This window comes from Salmo trutta, chromosome 21 (assembly GCF_901001165.1).
Source record: "Salmo trutta chromosome 21, fSalTru1.1, whole genome shotgun sequence".
Classification (NCBI taxonomy): Eukaryota; Metazoa; Chordata; class Actinopteri; order Salmoniformes; family Salmonidae; genus Salmo; species Salmo trutta.
The window spans coordinates 14,150,755-14,165,140 of record NC_042977.1 but is presented as its reverse complement, the minus strand read 5'-3'; the positions used below and the strand labels follow the sequence as shown (position 1 = coordinate 14,165,140).

At 41.3% G+C, this 14,386-nt stretch overlaps 1 protein-coding gene across 1 annotated transcript in view; it reads right to left on the bottom strand.

The window, feature by feature from the left end:
• Window positions 1-281: 281 nt before the first annotated feature.
• Window positions 282-14,386, bottom strand: part of LOC115156748 (ras-related protein Rab-3A-like) — a 32,941-nt gene continuing 18,836 nt past the window's right edge. Inside the window, exons 2-5 of the mRNA XM_029704395.1 lie at window positions 9,810-10,034; window positions 4,576-4,694; window positions 3,024-3,148; window positions 282-2,760 (exon numbers count right to left, since the gene is read on the bottom strand). Coding sequence (XP_029560255.1) covers window positions 2,570-2,760; window positions 3,024-3,148; window positions 4,576-4,694; window positions 9,810-10,034 — 660 coding nt within the window. The 3' untranslated portion in view covers window positions 282-2,569. The remainder of the gene's footprint in view (window positions 2,761-3,023; window positions 3,149-4,575; window positions 4,695-9,809; window positions 10,035-14,386) is intronic.

Below are 14,386 nucleotides of genomic sequence, written 5' to 3'. Positions count from 1 at the left end.
AGATTAGTATAGGTGCATATGTTTTCCCCCCTCTATTATCCTGTTGTATTACAGGCTTTGTTACATTAGTACAATACCGGTCACCAGAATGAAAAGGGGAAAAATAATGCTTGAACTGAACTGCATCCCTAAATGCATTTGATGTACTGGGAGCTCTACACTTATGCCACCTAGTGGCTCGATGAGGGTGATAAAATGATCAGTTTGGACTAAGGGACTGTACACCGAAAGGTAAAATGTGGAGTTGCCTCAGATTCAAATAAATGTTAACTAAGTTTATACAAATACTTATTTTAGATTTTGTTTATTAATTCCTTGGTTTTAGCAAACCTGGAGTTACAGTGTTACAGCACAATTCAAGGCTAAAACCCAACAAAAAAAAAAAGCTTATTTACAGGGGGAAATTAAGGGAGGAGAGCTAAGAAAGCTGAATTGGACACATACCTAAGTCAGAGGCAAGTTTACAGCTGTAGCAAAACACAAATCAACAAAGTAAACTAAAGTTGTTGCATCAAAAATAATAGGATGTGATTAGGGGCGACAGGTTGCCGAGTGGCTAGCGCGTTGGGCGAGTAATCGAATCCCCGAGCTGACAAGGTCGTTCTGCCCCTGAACAAGGCAGTTAACCCACTTTTCCCCAGTAGGCCGTCATTGTAAATAATATTTTTTTCTTAACTGGCTTGCCACGTTAAATAACACTAAAAAAAGTACTGATTATACTTTACACACTTCTCCCTTTTTTGAAAACTGTCACAGGGAGTAGGCATACATACCAAATGCTTCTCTTACACTACAGTACTACAGGCCTTTTACTCAGTGCAGCTCCAAAAACATGTCAAACAAGTCTTGTCCCAGTGGGTGTCATTTTTGGCTTGGTAGTCTAATTGGGACATCTTTGGAAAAAACATTAAAGCAAAGCTGCCTAAAGACTTCACACAAACAGTATTTGTAACAGACATGACCTTTAGCAGGTTTGTTGGCAGTTAATATTGGAGAACCAGGCTGGCCAATGACACAGTATTTCTCTCAGAGTAATACAGTATTCACACTGGTACTACACCCACCCTAAAAGGTTCAGTTGGTTTAGAAACATGGAAAATGGAAGTAAAAGCATTTCCCATTGAAACAGCTTGTACATGATCAGGACACATACAGTGGAATGTAAGTGTTTTCGGGCAGGAGTATGTCAAATCAATTCAATCTCAAAAAGGACAGCCTGGTTTAAACCAACCACCCCATACAATACTGATAACAGCCTTTTTTTCAACTGCGATAGAGCGCAGCCCGCAAACAATCATCTATGAAGAACCTCATCTAAAAATAAATAAGACATAATACTGTGTGTAAATATAGATGGTCGTGACATAACTGACCAAATATCTTCATGTGCCGGAGTGCATTTCATTGACTACGTTTTCCTCATGTATATACCAACAAGCAACTATCTCTACACTGAAACAGACCAAAATCACTCAAACATGACATTGAACATGCTAAAAAAAAATCAAAATCAATCCAAAAAACAAATAAAAGTCAAACCATACGGAATATGGGAAAGAGATTGGAACGTGATGTTAACATTGGTCAGTGTTGTAGTATATGGGTGCAGTAGCCCAGTGTTGTCCTGACTGGGAGTGTGTGTGTGTTGTACACATGAATAAGAGGTGATTGTGCTGTAGAATAGCAGTTATGTACACTGACAAGGAATAAGAAGCTACATTTTAAACTGTTGTTCACACTACCCTAACAGCGAAACAAACAAGCCAGTTTGATTCAGCGGGACATGGCCAACAGCTCTTAGACGTTCCATGGTAAAACCCCAAAAAATACAACATGCACCTCTCACAAAGCACAGATATTTTTACACCTTAAATTATTTTAATTTTATACCATTTGTTTATATATTTGAATTCTAAAATGCATATTTATTATATTACGAAGTTGAACATTTATATATACTCTTCTACTTAGACACTTTTCTAGGTTTGCTAAAAAAAACAAAAGATGGGTTAAAAAAATAACAAAAAATTAAAACTGAGACAGGGACCAGTACTTACCACATCATCAAGTTATTTTTTTCTTAAACGCAGCAATGATAAAATATTAGGAAATGACCATGACTGATAACCGATATGCATGTGATTTTGGTCGGATACGTTTGAAAAAACAAATCTCATAAAAATATTTGTTACCCAAAATGTGGACTTTGAACATACCTCAATCACGCCACTTAAATGGATTTGATTGCTAACCAGCCAGTTGAGGACATCTAAAAAACAACGAAGCTATCAACAGTAAACAGATAATCAGCAATGTGGCCCTTCGAAAAAATACATGAAATCCCTTCAGGTTCGAGGCCGCAGTAAGTGGAGTCAGAATGTGAACTTGGACTCTAAACACCTATGGATGGACGGGGGACTGAAATATGGAATAACAGAGTTGTTTCAGCCAGGCTCTTCCATCTAAAACACAAACCCATCACATACCTCTTCCAACAGCTGAGGAGGCTGTAGGAAGGGGTGTGTGAGGGGTCAGGTGTGTGCGTGTATGGTGCGTGTGTAGTGGGTGTTTAGCAAGCACAGTCCTGGTGGGGGCGTTCGGGCTGCTCGGTGAGCTGGGGCCCCTGTTTGGCCCCTGTGACGGCGGGGTCGGCGTTGTCCAAGCTCTCTGACATCTTCTCACAGATGATGTCCACCAGCCGCTCAAACGTCTGCTTGACGTTGATGTTGTCCTTGGCACTGCACTCAAAGTACTCAAAGCCTGCAGAGGAAAGACCGATGTCTGATTAATTAAGAGTCGTTTGAATGTAACATGATGTTTACTTCTTGTAATGAGCAACACTTTAAATGAACTTGTACTTACGGCATGAAGTTGCTCAGTAACTACTCCGGTAACCAGAATGTAATTACTCAGCTGTACACAGTAATAGAGTAGGCACATAAAACAATGACTCATTTTCTAGGGAAAGGACAAAGGATTTATTATTATATTACTGGGTAATTTAGTACAGTTTTCCAACTCACCTAGTTGGTCAGAGAGCTGGCGGCCCCTGTCTGCTGCCACCACCCTCTCGTCTTCCATGTCACACTTGTTTCCCACCAGTAGGACCTGGGCGTTGTCCCAGGAGTACGTTTTGATCTGGGTGGACCTGCACACACACATTCAATTGTTGTAGTTATATTACGGATCCTATCACAACTAAAGAAAATAGAGTTCCATGCATTGACCCTCATCCAACCGGGCAAAGCAACTGACGCTCGACTGGTACTGCCATTCTTTCACCCAGTCGTCAAATTATTCACATTTTGCAGAACATGCACTATATGACCCCCCCAAAAAGTGGATACCTGCTCGTTGAACATCTCATTCCAAAATCATGGGTATTAATATGGAATTGGTCCCCCCTTTGGTGCTAAAACAGTCTCCACTCTTCTGGAAAGGCTTTCCACTAGATGTTGGAACATTGCTGTGGGGAACTCGCTCCCATTCAGCCACAAGAGCTTTAGTGAGGTCAGGCACGAATGTTGGGCGATTAGGCCTGGCTCGCAGTCGGCGTTCCAAATCATCCCAAAGGTGTTCGATGGGGTTGAGGTCAGGGCTCTGTGCAGGCCAGTCAAGTTCTTCCACACCGATCTCGACAAACCATTACTGTATGGACCTTGCTTTGTGCACGGGGGCATTGTCATGCTGAAACAGGAAAAGGCCTTCCCCAAACTGTTGCCACAAAGTTGGATGCACAGAATCATCTAGAATGTCATTGTATGCTGCAGCATTAAGATTTCCCTTCACTGGAACTAAGGGGCAATGCCCGAACCATGAAAAACAGCCCCAGACCATTATTCCTCCTCCACCAAACTTTACATTTGACGCTATGCATTGGGGCAGGTAGCGTTCTCCTGGCATCAGTAAACCCCAGATTCGTCCGATGGACTGCTAGGTGGTGAAACATGATTCATCACTCCAGAGAATGCGTTTCCACTGCTCTAGAGTCCAATGGCGGTAGCGTCACACCACTCCAGCCGACGCTTGGTATTGCGCATGATGATCTTAGGCTTGTGTGCAGCTGCTCGCCAATGGAAACCCATTTCATGAAGCGCCTGACGAACAGTTCTTGTGCTGACATTGCTTCCAGAGCCAGTTTGGAACTCGGTAATGAGTGTGGCAACCGAGGACAGACAATATTTACTCGCTACCCGCTTCAGCACTCGGCAGTCCTGTTCTGTGAGCTTGTGTGGCCTACCACTTCGTGGCTGAGCCGTGGTTGCAACTTGATCTTTCCTCTTCACAATAACAGCACTTACAGTTGACTAGGGCAGCTCTAGCAGGGCAGAAATGTGAAGAACTGACTTGTTGGAAAGGTGGCATCCTATGACGGTGCCACGTTGAAAGTAACTGAGCTCTTCAGTAAGGCCATTCTACTGCCAACGTTTGTCTATAGAGATTGCATGGCTGTGTGCTCGATTTTATTAACCTGTCAGCAACGGGTGTGGCTGTCCACATACTTTTGTAAATAGTGTAAATACCGATAGACAGACAAACATGCATACAGTTGTTTCACACACACAGGTCCCGTACCAGTCCTGCACGGCGTTGAAGGAGTCCTCGTTGGTGATGTCATACATGAGGATGAAGCCCATGGCTCCTCTGTAGTAGGCCGTGGTGATGGTCCTGTAGCGTTCCTGTCCGGCAGTGTCCTGGGAGAAACACACATCACAATGAATCATTATCTTACACACACATAATCATGCACAAAAATAGTCCTGCAGCAGAAAAAGCGCACCAAATCCCAATGTACTACAGCATATAAAAATAATGCATTAAGTTTAACCCCACATCCATGTTTAAACATTGTCGCTGCATATAACAAATGTAGTTGTGGATAAAAATGACAGATACTAACTTCAGAATATTCTATGTGATGTCAGAAGTTTAGTTATAGTATCAATTTATAGCCAGCACATGTAGCAGTGCAGTAAATCAGTGTAAAACACTGTTTTATACCTGCACTATGTAACTTTTGGGGTGACCCGACCATTCACATAGAAAATGTGAGTTATAGATCTGTCACTCATTGAAAGCTTGTCTAAGAAGTGGTAGATCGGTTCTATGTGCTCCATTTCTATGCGTCCCATTCTTAAGTTTAATTTGTGTCTTTTACATTTGGTTTTGTACACCAGCTTCAAACAGCTGAAAATACAATGTTTTTGGTTTAATGAAAATATATTTCACAACGGTTTATATGGTACAATGATTCTCTACACTATCCATTGCTTGTTTTGTCACAAACTGAAATTAGGCAAACTATTTGAATTTTACCAACCTGGAAATGGCGAAAGCGATTTATGCATATTTCACATTTAAACAAGCAGAGAGATAGCAGTGCGATAGATGGGCGTCATTAGGCCATAAATTATTCTACACTTGAGACAGCAATGGCAGCCGCTTTGGCATATTAATCGAGGCGATTTAGGAAACTACACACATTTATCAGCATCTCTGTTCGTTTTCTGTCTTCAGCTATCTTATGACACAGGGATATGGTCGTGCTCACAAGATCATATGAATAGAGTAAACCCACACTGACAGCATATAATCTTGGTTTATTCCACACGTCAAGCAGCATATAAATCAAGATTATATATTGGGTGTGGATGTACTCTCCTTAAAGTCTTGTGATGAGAATAGCTACCACCACCTTAGATCTGAGCTGCGTGTGTGTGTATTGCTTATTTGAGCTGTTCTTTTTCCAAATAGGGCTATCTTCTGTATATCAACCCTACCTTGTCACAATACAACTGATTTAGTCAAATGCATTGAGGAAAGAAATTCCACAAATTAACTTTTAAACATGGCACACCTATTAATTGCGATGCATTCCAGGTGACTACCTCATGAAGCTGGTTGAGAGAATGCCAAGAGTGTACAAAGCTGTCAAGGCAAAGGGTGGCTACTTTGAAGAATCTCACATAAAATATATTTAGATTTGTTTAACACTTTTTTGGTTACTACATGATTCCTTACGTCTTCACTATTATTCTACAATGTAAAAATAAATAAAAACCCTGGAATGAGTAGGTGTCCAAACTTTTGACTGGTACTGTATGTGTTGTTCGACAGCGAGGTCTACTCTGCTGAAGGGGGTGGATGCAGACGACCCACCATGACGCACGTGGTGTCACAACCAATCTTCAGAGCTAAAACATATTCCTCACAGGAGCGACAGAGAGACAGAGAGACAGAGAGACAGAGAGACAGAGAGAGACTGGCACCAGAGACACAAACCTCCTGCTAGTGTACCGATACTGCTCCTCTGCACCCCCTTGCCTCTCTAGGCACCGCTGTCATAGGCCTCTAATGGAGATGTGTGCATGAAAGCATAGGGGTCTGCCAAAATCCTAAACAAACTCGCCCCCTAAAAAGCCAAACTTTCGTACGGAAAAGCATCTGCTAAATGGCATATATTACTATTATAGTCTTGCCTATTGTCATGCGATATTTCCCATCTTTCCCCCATTACTGTATAGCCTATTGGTATCAAACTTGGAGAACTAGCCTGCATGCCAAGACCTTTGAGCTCATTCATATGAAAATAAGGTAAAACAGTAGTCACCAACCCTGGTTCTGGTGTGCTACAGGTTATGCAAGCTTCTGTTCCAGTCCAACAATAATACACCCGAGTCAACTGATCATGCTCTTGTCGAGCAGTATATTCTTTGAATCGGGTGTGTTAGTGCTTGGTTGAAACAAAAGCCTGTATACCCTGTACATTTGCCCACCAAGGCCCACCAAGGCCAGGGTTGGCGATTACTTACCACTGTGGTTAAATGTCACCGTCAGTTTTTCACCCACACCAGGCGACTATGTATCCATTAGATGATATACATTTGTAATTTGGGGGAGCAATCCCCAGTGCAGTCAAAAAAACAGATTTTTCTGTGTTTACATACAGCACCAGTTAAAAGTTTGGACACACCTACTCATTCAAGGGTTCTTTATTTTTTACTATTTTCTACATTGTAGAATAATAGTGAAGACATCAAAACTATGAAATAACATGTATGGAATCATGTAGTAACCAAAAAAGTAAAACAAATCAAAATATATTTTATATTTGAGATTCTTCAAAGTAGTCACCCTTTGCCTTGACAGCTTTGCACACTCTTGGCATTCCCTCAACCAGCTTCATGGAGGTTGTCACCTGGAATGCATTTCAATTAACAGATGCACCTTGTTAAAAGTGAAATAGTGGAATATCTTTCCTTCTTAATGCATTTGAGCCAATCAGTTGTGTTGTGACAAGGTAGTGGTGGTATACAGAAAATAGTCCTATTTGGTAAAATACCAAGCCCATATTATGGCAAGAACAGCTCGAATAAGCAAAGAGAAGCGATTATCCATCATTACTTTAAGACATGAAGGAAAGGTCAATTTGGAAAATTTCAAGAACTTGGAAAGTTTCTTCAAGTGCAGTCGCAAAAACCATCAAGCACTATGATGAAGCTGGCTCTCATGAGGACCGCCACATGAATGGAAGACCCAGAGTTACCTCTGCTGCAGAGGATAAGTTCATTAGCGTTACAAGCCTCAGAAATTGCATCCCAAATAAATGCTTCAGAGTTCAAGTAACAGACATCTCAACATTAACCGTTCAGAGGAGACTGCGTGAATCAGGCCTTCGTGGTCGAATTGCTGCAAAGAAACCACTACTAAAGGACACCAATAAGAAGAGACCAGCTTTGGCCAAGAAACACAAGCAATAGACATCAGTCCTTTGGTCTGATGAGTCCAAATTTGAGATTTTTGGTCCCAACCGCAGTGTCTTTGTGAGACGCAGAGTACGTGAACGGATGATCTCCGCATGTGTGGTTCCCACCGTGAAGCATGGAGGTGGTGTGATGGTGTAGGGGTGCTTTGCTGGTGACACTGTCTGATTTATTTAGAATTCAAGGCACACTTAACCAGCATGGCTACCACACATTCTGCAGTGATATGCCATCCCATCTGGTTTGCTCTTAGTGGGACTATCATTTGCTTTTCAACAGGACAATGACCCAACATACCTCCAGGCTGTGTAAGGGCTATTTTACCAAGAAGGAGAGTGATGGAGTACTGCATCAGATGACCTGGCCTCCACAATCACCTGACCTCAACTGAGATGGTTTTGGATGAGTTAGACCACAGAGTCAAGGAAAAGCAGCCAACAAGTGTTCAGCATATGTGGGAACTCCTTCAAGACTGTTGGAAAAGCATTCCAGGTGAAGCTGATTGAGAGAATGCCAAGAGTGTGCAAAGCTGTCATCAAGGCAAAGGGTGGCCGTTTGGCCCTGTCCGGGAGTATCGTTGGACGGGGCCACATTGTCTCCCGACCCTTCTGTCTCAGCCTCCAGTATTTATGCTGCAATAGTTTGTGTCCGGGTGCTAGGGACAGTCTTATCTGGAGTATTTCTCCTGTCTTATCCGGTGTCCTGTGAAAATGTAAGTATGCTCTCTCTAATTCTCTCGCACACTCTTTCTCAGAGGACCTGAGCCCTAGGACCATGCCTCAGGACTACCTGGCCTGATGACACCTTGCTGTCCCCAGTCCACCTGGTCGTGCTGCTGCTCCAGTTTCAACTGTTCTGCCTGCGGCTATGGAACCCTGACCTGTTCACCGGACTTGCTACCTGTCCCAGACCTGCTGTTTTCAACTCTCTAGAGACACCAGGAACGGTAGAGATACTCTCAATGATCGGCTATGAAAAGCCAACTAACATTTACTCCTGAGGTGCTGACCTGTTGCACCCTCGACAACCACTGTGATTATTATTATTTGACCCTGCTTGTCATCTATGAACATCTTGGCCATGTTCTGTTATAATCTCCACCCGGCACAGCCAGAAGAGGACTGGCCACCCCTCATAGTCTGGTTTCTTCCTAGGTTCTGGCCGTTCTAGGGAGTTTTTCCTAGCCACCGTGCTTCTACACCTGCATTGCTTGCTGTTTGGAGTTTTAGGGTGGGTTTCTGTACAGCACTTTGTGACATCAGTTGATGTGAGAAGGGCTTTATAAATACATTTCATTGATTGGCTACTTTGAGGAATCTAAAATATATTTAAATTTGTTAAACGCTTTTTTGGTTAATACATGTGTTATTTCATAGTGTTGATGTCTTTACTATTATTCTACAATGTAGAATAGTAAAGACATCAACACTATGAAATAACAAATGTGTTAACCAAAAAAGTGTTTATTTCATAGTGTTGATGTCTTTACTATTCTACATTGTAGAATAATAGTAAAGACATCAACACTATGAAATAACACATGTATTAACCAAAAAAGCGTTTAACAAATTTAAATATATTTTAGATTCCTCAAAGTAGCCAATCAATGAAATGTATTTATAAAGCCCTTCTCACATATATATATATATCTTTTTTTTCACACTATGAAGTTAGAAATAATGTGAAATTATGATCCTGCCCTTTTAGTGTAAGAGTCGTTTCAAAAGACTGCCTGAAATTTCAGCCTGTTTTGGTGGGATGGAGTTTTGGCCTGCCTTGTGACATCATGGGTCCAAACCGCTCTGCCAATAACAGGTCGTTTTCAGTTTCTCTCCTCACTCTTAGACACTTCAAGTTAAATTATTTTTACCATTTTAATTGAAAACAAATCACAGTAAAGTAGTTAATTGTTACCCAGAAATGATTTGATATTGAGATAAAAACAGTTGCATTGGACCTTTAAAGCCAGAACACCCCTAATAACAAACATGACCTCATTCGGGGTTAACAGAGGGATGACAGAATCAGTTAAGGTCAGTGTCTCACCCAGATCTGCAGCTTTATCCTTTTGTCGTTCCTGTAGATGGTCTTCACCTTGAAGTCGATGCCCACCGTGCTGACAAAAGCCGGCGTGAAGGAGTCGTCAGCATAGCGAAACAGGAAGGAGGTTTTACCCACACTGCTGTTGCCAATGATCAGGATCTTGAACATGTAGTCGAAGTTCTGGTCGGAGGACTCCTTCTGTCCATAGGTGGCTGTTGCTGAGGCCATCTTTGGAGGGAGAAAAGCAGAGCGCAAATCATGCCGGGACATTCGGGGTCTCAATTTTTTCCCTAGGACTTTCAGTTTGTGATTTATTTTATTTATTTATTTCATTTTTTAAAAAATGGGACTAATAGTAAAGAGATGCATTTTAATGGTAAATATGCATTACCTATTAATGTGGCATGAACACAACCTGCCAAGGGGTTCTCTTCCGATTGTCAAACAAATCACTGAGTAGAGCTGCGCACGTTGGTCCACTACAAAATAATTACAGTTTTCAAATAGTGCATTTTGAGCCCGCTGTAGGAGCCATGAAGCTTATAGAATGCATCTCTCTGCACCTTTTGTATAGGAATATGTGTATTGGAGCTATTTATATGTTATATGCCTAATATAAAATGGTAACTTCACCTTAAGGCCCGGAAAATGGTTAAAGACTCCAGCCACCTAAGCCATAGACTGTTCTCTCGGCTTCCGAACAGTGCATCAAGTCTGACACCAACAGGCTCCTGAACAGCTTCTGTCCCCAAGCCAAAAGACTGCTAAATTGCTACACGGACTATCTGAGTTGCCCCTTGTATTTTATTTTTGCACTGTCTATGCACACTGGACTCTACACACGGACACGCCAACACACATACGGGTTGGGCGGTATCCAGATTTTCATATAGTCATACCGGGATATATGGTATTACTGGCTTAGTACACAAGGGGGCACCAAAACATGCAAGAAAAACCATTGGGCGTCTATTACCAGAATGTTAACAAAAATAGCACAATAGGGAATTTCCATGGAGGCTGCTAGCTAAATATGCTAACGAGCGCAAACAAAACTAAACTAATTGCAAAGACTGGTAATCCAGCTCATAAAATCATACATATATAGTTAGGAGCTACCGAATATAATTTTTGGTGAGTTTGGATAAGCGAATGTGAATGAGAAAAATTGTGCAAATGAACAAAGTTGACGCATGATCGTCTGAAGGAAGAACAGTACCGGCTCTGAAGTAGCATGTGTACACGTGGTGTCTGTGTGTAATCTTAAGTCGCTAGGGCAACAAGCCTGCTCTGCTCCAAGAAGAGAGGAGAGAAAACAGGTGAAAAGTGAGAGGAGAAAAAAAAACAAGGAAATCTAGATATTTGTACAGCTGCCACTAACTCATCCAAAAGGGCTTTAGACATCTCAAACATGGCAGAGAGCAATATGATGCCCAGTCACCTTAATTCAGCCACTTCGATTAACTAGCAAGTCAAATTTAGGGGTTGGGTTAATGCAGAATTCTACGTTTTTCTTGCAGGCAAAGATGATACAAAGCATAAGAAATATCTTTCTGCGTTTTGTAAATGCAGATCTGAAATGCTTCTTATTGTCATTTCTGCTCGACATCAGACACATTTAGTGCTTCAGCTGCACTTCTCCACTCGGATAAGAATTCCCCTTACGGGCATTCTATCAGCAGACAGCGCTCTGACTGATGTGTAGCTACTTTTCTCTGGTAAAAATGCAAGATTACATTTAAGCAAAACATTAGGAAATGTAGCTGGCTACATTCTTTTTATAATAGACATTAGAAATCTGATGGCCATGCATAGTTTTTTTCAAAAAAGACCAGGCGTTTTCATTGTAAGCTCATTTAGCCTACTTGTGTGGCTGCTAGCCAAATAGTGTTGCACTTCTCTTGTCATTTGATGAGAATTAAGCTATTTTCTCATGAATGTGTTGCACTAATGTATTTTCTGTGAAGGAATACTATAGTTGCACGTCCCTGATTACTCTATTGAAGAAGAAAAAAAATAACCCTTTACTTGCATTACAAAACACAACCCCAGTCTTTACACAGCTGGACCAGCTCCTGCTTCTCCCGTTGTGCTATTTACAAACAAACATGACTGTCTCAACTGTTCTGGGGAACTACGGTAAGCTTCCTAATGTAAAATAATGTGACAGGTGAAAAGAAAAAAAGCAATCTGCTTTATCTCCTAACGTATTGCACAAGTTGACTGCAGGTATTTATTACTTTAAAAAGTAGCTACAAATATTAAAATGTATTAAAATACTTCAAAGAAATAGGTTCAAATGGTATTGACAGTAGTGAAAAATCATCCCATGGCTATTTCCAAATAACTCAGTAAACAATATACCGCCCAAGCCTAATGCACACACATTTATACTGACTCCTCACACACTGCTGCTACTCTGTTTATCATATCCTGATGCCTAGTGACCTTACTCCTATACATATCTACCTCGCCCACTCCAGTATCCCTGAATGTTGTAAATATGGTATTGGAACTGACCCTGTATATAGTTTACTTAATTCCCGTGTTCTTATCATTTACTTTATTTATTGTGTTGTTTTACCTTATGTTATCTTTAGTACTACATTGATTACTGCATTGTTGGGTTTAGATCTTGCAAGACAGACATTTCACTGTACTTGTGCATGTGACATTAAAACTTCAAAAGAGTAACGTTTGGAAAGTGGTTTCTTGTGGAAGCGTGATTGACGGCTCTCTCCTCTGCCAGTGGCTTTTCATAGGGAATTGCCACTACACCCATTATTTGATGAATGGAAAGAGACATCGGTTACAAAACACCAAAAAGTGTAATGACATTCGGCGATTGTCATTAGGCCTACACTCTTGTAGCCGGAGTTAATTGATGTGTCTTGCTGACAAAATGACCTTTGTAAAAAGGAATGCTGGGAGACCTGAAAAGGGTCTGAAATACAGGAGGCAAATACAGCTGTCCCGGGAAACTGAAGGGCCCAGTTGAAACAATTTTGCAAGTTCACTAGCTGGCTGGACCCAGTCAATACAATGATGTAAGTTTGCTAGCGAAAGACAGTGGGAGTACTTTACAGCGATGAATTCGATTGAAAGAACATGAACCAACTGAGCACTCCTGGCCCCCTGTAATTTGCACACTGTAGAAGAGGATAACACAGTGAAAAGAAAACGCACACCTATTTAGGCGAGGTGCTGGCTAGCGGAGTGGAACACTTAAAAAAATAAAGGAGAGCAGAACACTCTAGGAGCTCAGATGCAAAAACATTTATGTCCAACGTTTCGACAGATAAGCTGTCTTCATCAGGGTATAATGACAAACACTGCGGGATGACTCATTTATATAGTGCAGTTAAGTAGACTGACCTACCAAATTATTAAATCACTCATGTCACCAATATTCCACATTATGAAAAATAGTTTAATAAAAACTGACGTAAGTCAACATGTTTTGGCATCAAACTAGTTTAAAAATATTTCAACAGCAGTGGCCAATAGAATGAGAAGTTTACTGCTGGGAAAGGGACAGATAACTATGTCAAAACTGCAGTACATTAGATCATACTGATTGATGTTGACTATGTTCAATGAGCCGTAAAGCCTTTTACTAAATTATTGACTTGAGAAGTTAGAGGAAAAACCTTCAAAATGTATTTAAATCAACTAAAGAGAACGATGTCTTAAAATAACCTAAAGCAATATACTTTTGTGGAACGCTATCAATGCTTGACTTGGACTGAAATAGGTGACGCTACTCATTTTAAGTGCCGGTACTGTTTACATTTAGGTGCAAGAACTCCGCAATACTTTTGAGCTAATATTCTATAAAACGCCTCGATCACACCGATAGCGTTATTTCATTTTGGTACACCAGAAGTACATTCATTTCCAATGGAACGCTGAGTTTTCCTTGCAGCATTGCAGAGGCAGTTGCAGTGCGTTCTGTGTGGTGCATACGTTGGATTTATCGAACATGTGTGTCAAATTGTACTCGTAGACGGTTTGACAGAAATGGTAGCAGAAGGTAAATGTTAAACATTGGTTGCATACATATCCAGATGATGCTGAGTACTATTTTGCGCAATGACGCTGTCGGTGTGATCGAGGCGTAAGAGGTGCAGGAACTCTAGCAGTGGAAAAACTGTGGTGGTGGTACTGAGTTTGTGATCCCACGCATGGTTTCCGCACAGATTTGTGCCTATGCATTGTCATGACGTGACTATCATTAACTTCTTGAGGGCCGGGGGCAGTATTCGGAAATTCGGATGACTGACGTGCCCAAAGTAGACTGCCTGTTACTCAGGCCCAGAAGCTAGGATATGCATATAATTGGTAGTATTGGATAGAAAACACTCTGAAGTTTCTAAAACTGTTAAAATAATGCCTGTGAGTATAACAGAACTGATATGCCAGGCAAAAACCCGAGGAGAATCCATCCGGAATTGATTTGGAGGTGTCTGCCCATTCTAATCCTTGTTATTGGGAAAATCAAAGGAATACCTCCCAGATTGCAGTTCCTAGGGCTTCCACTAGATGTCAACAGTCTTTAGAAAGAGTTTCAGGCTTGTTTT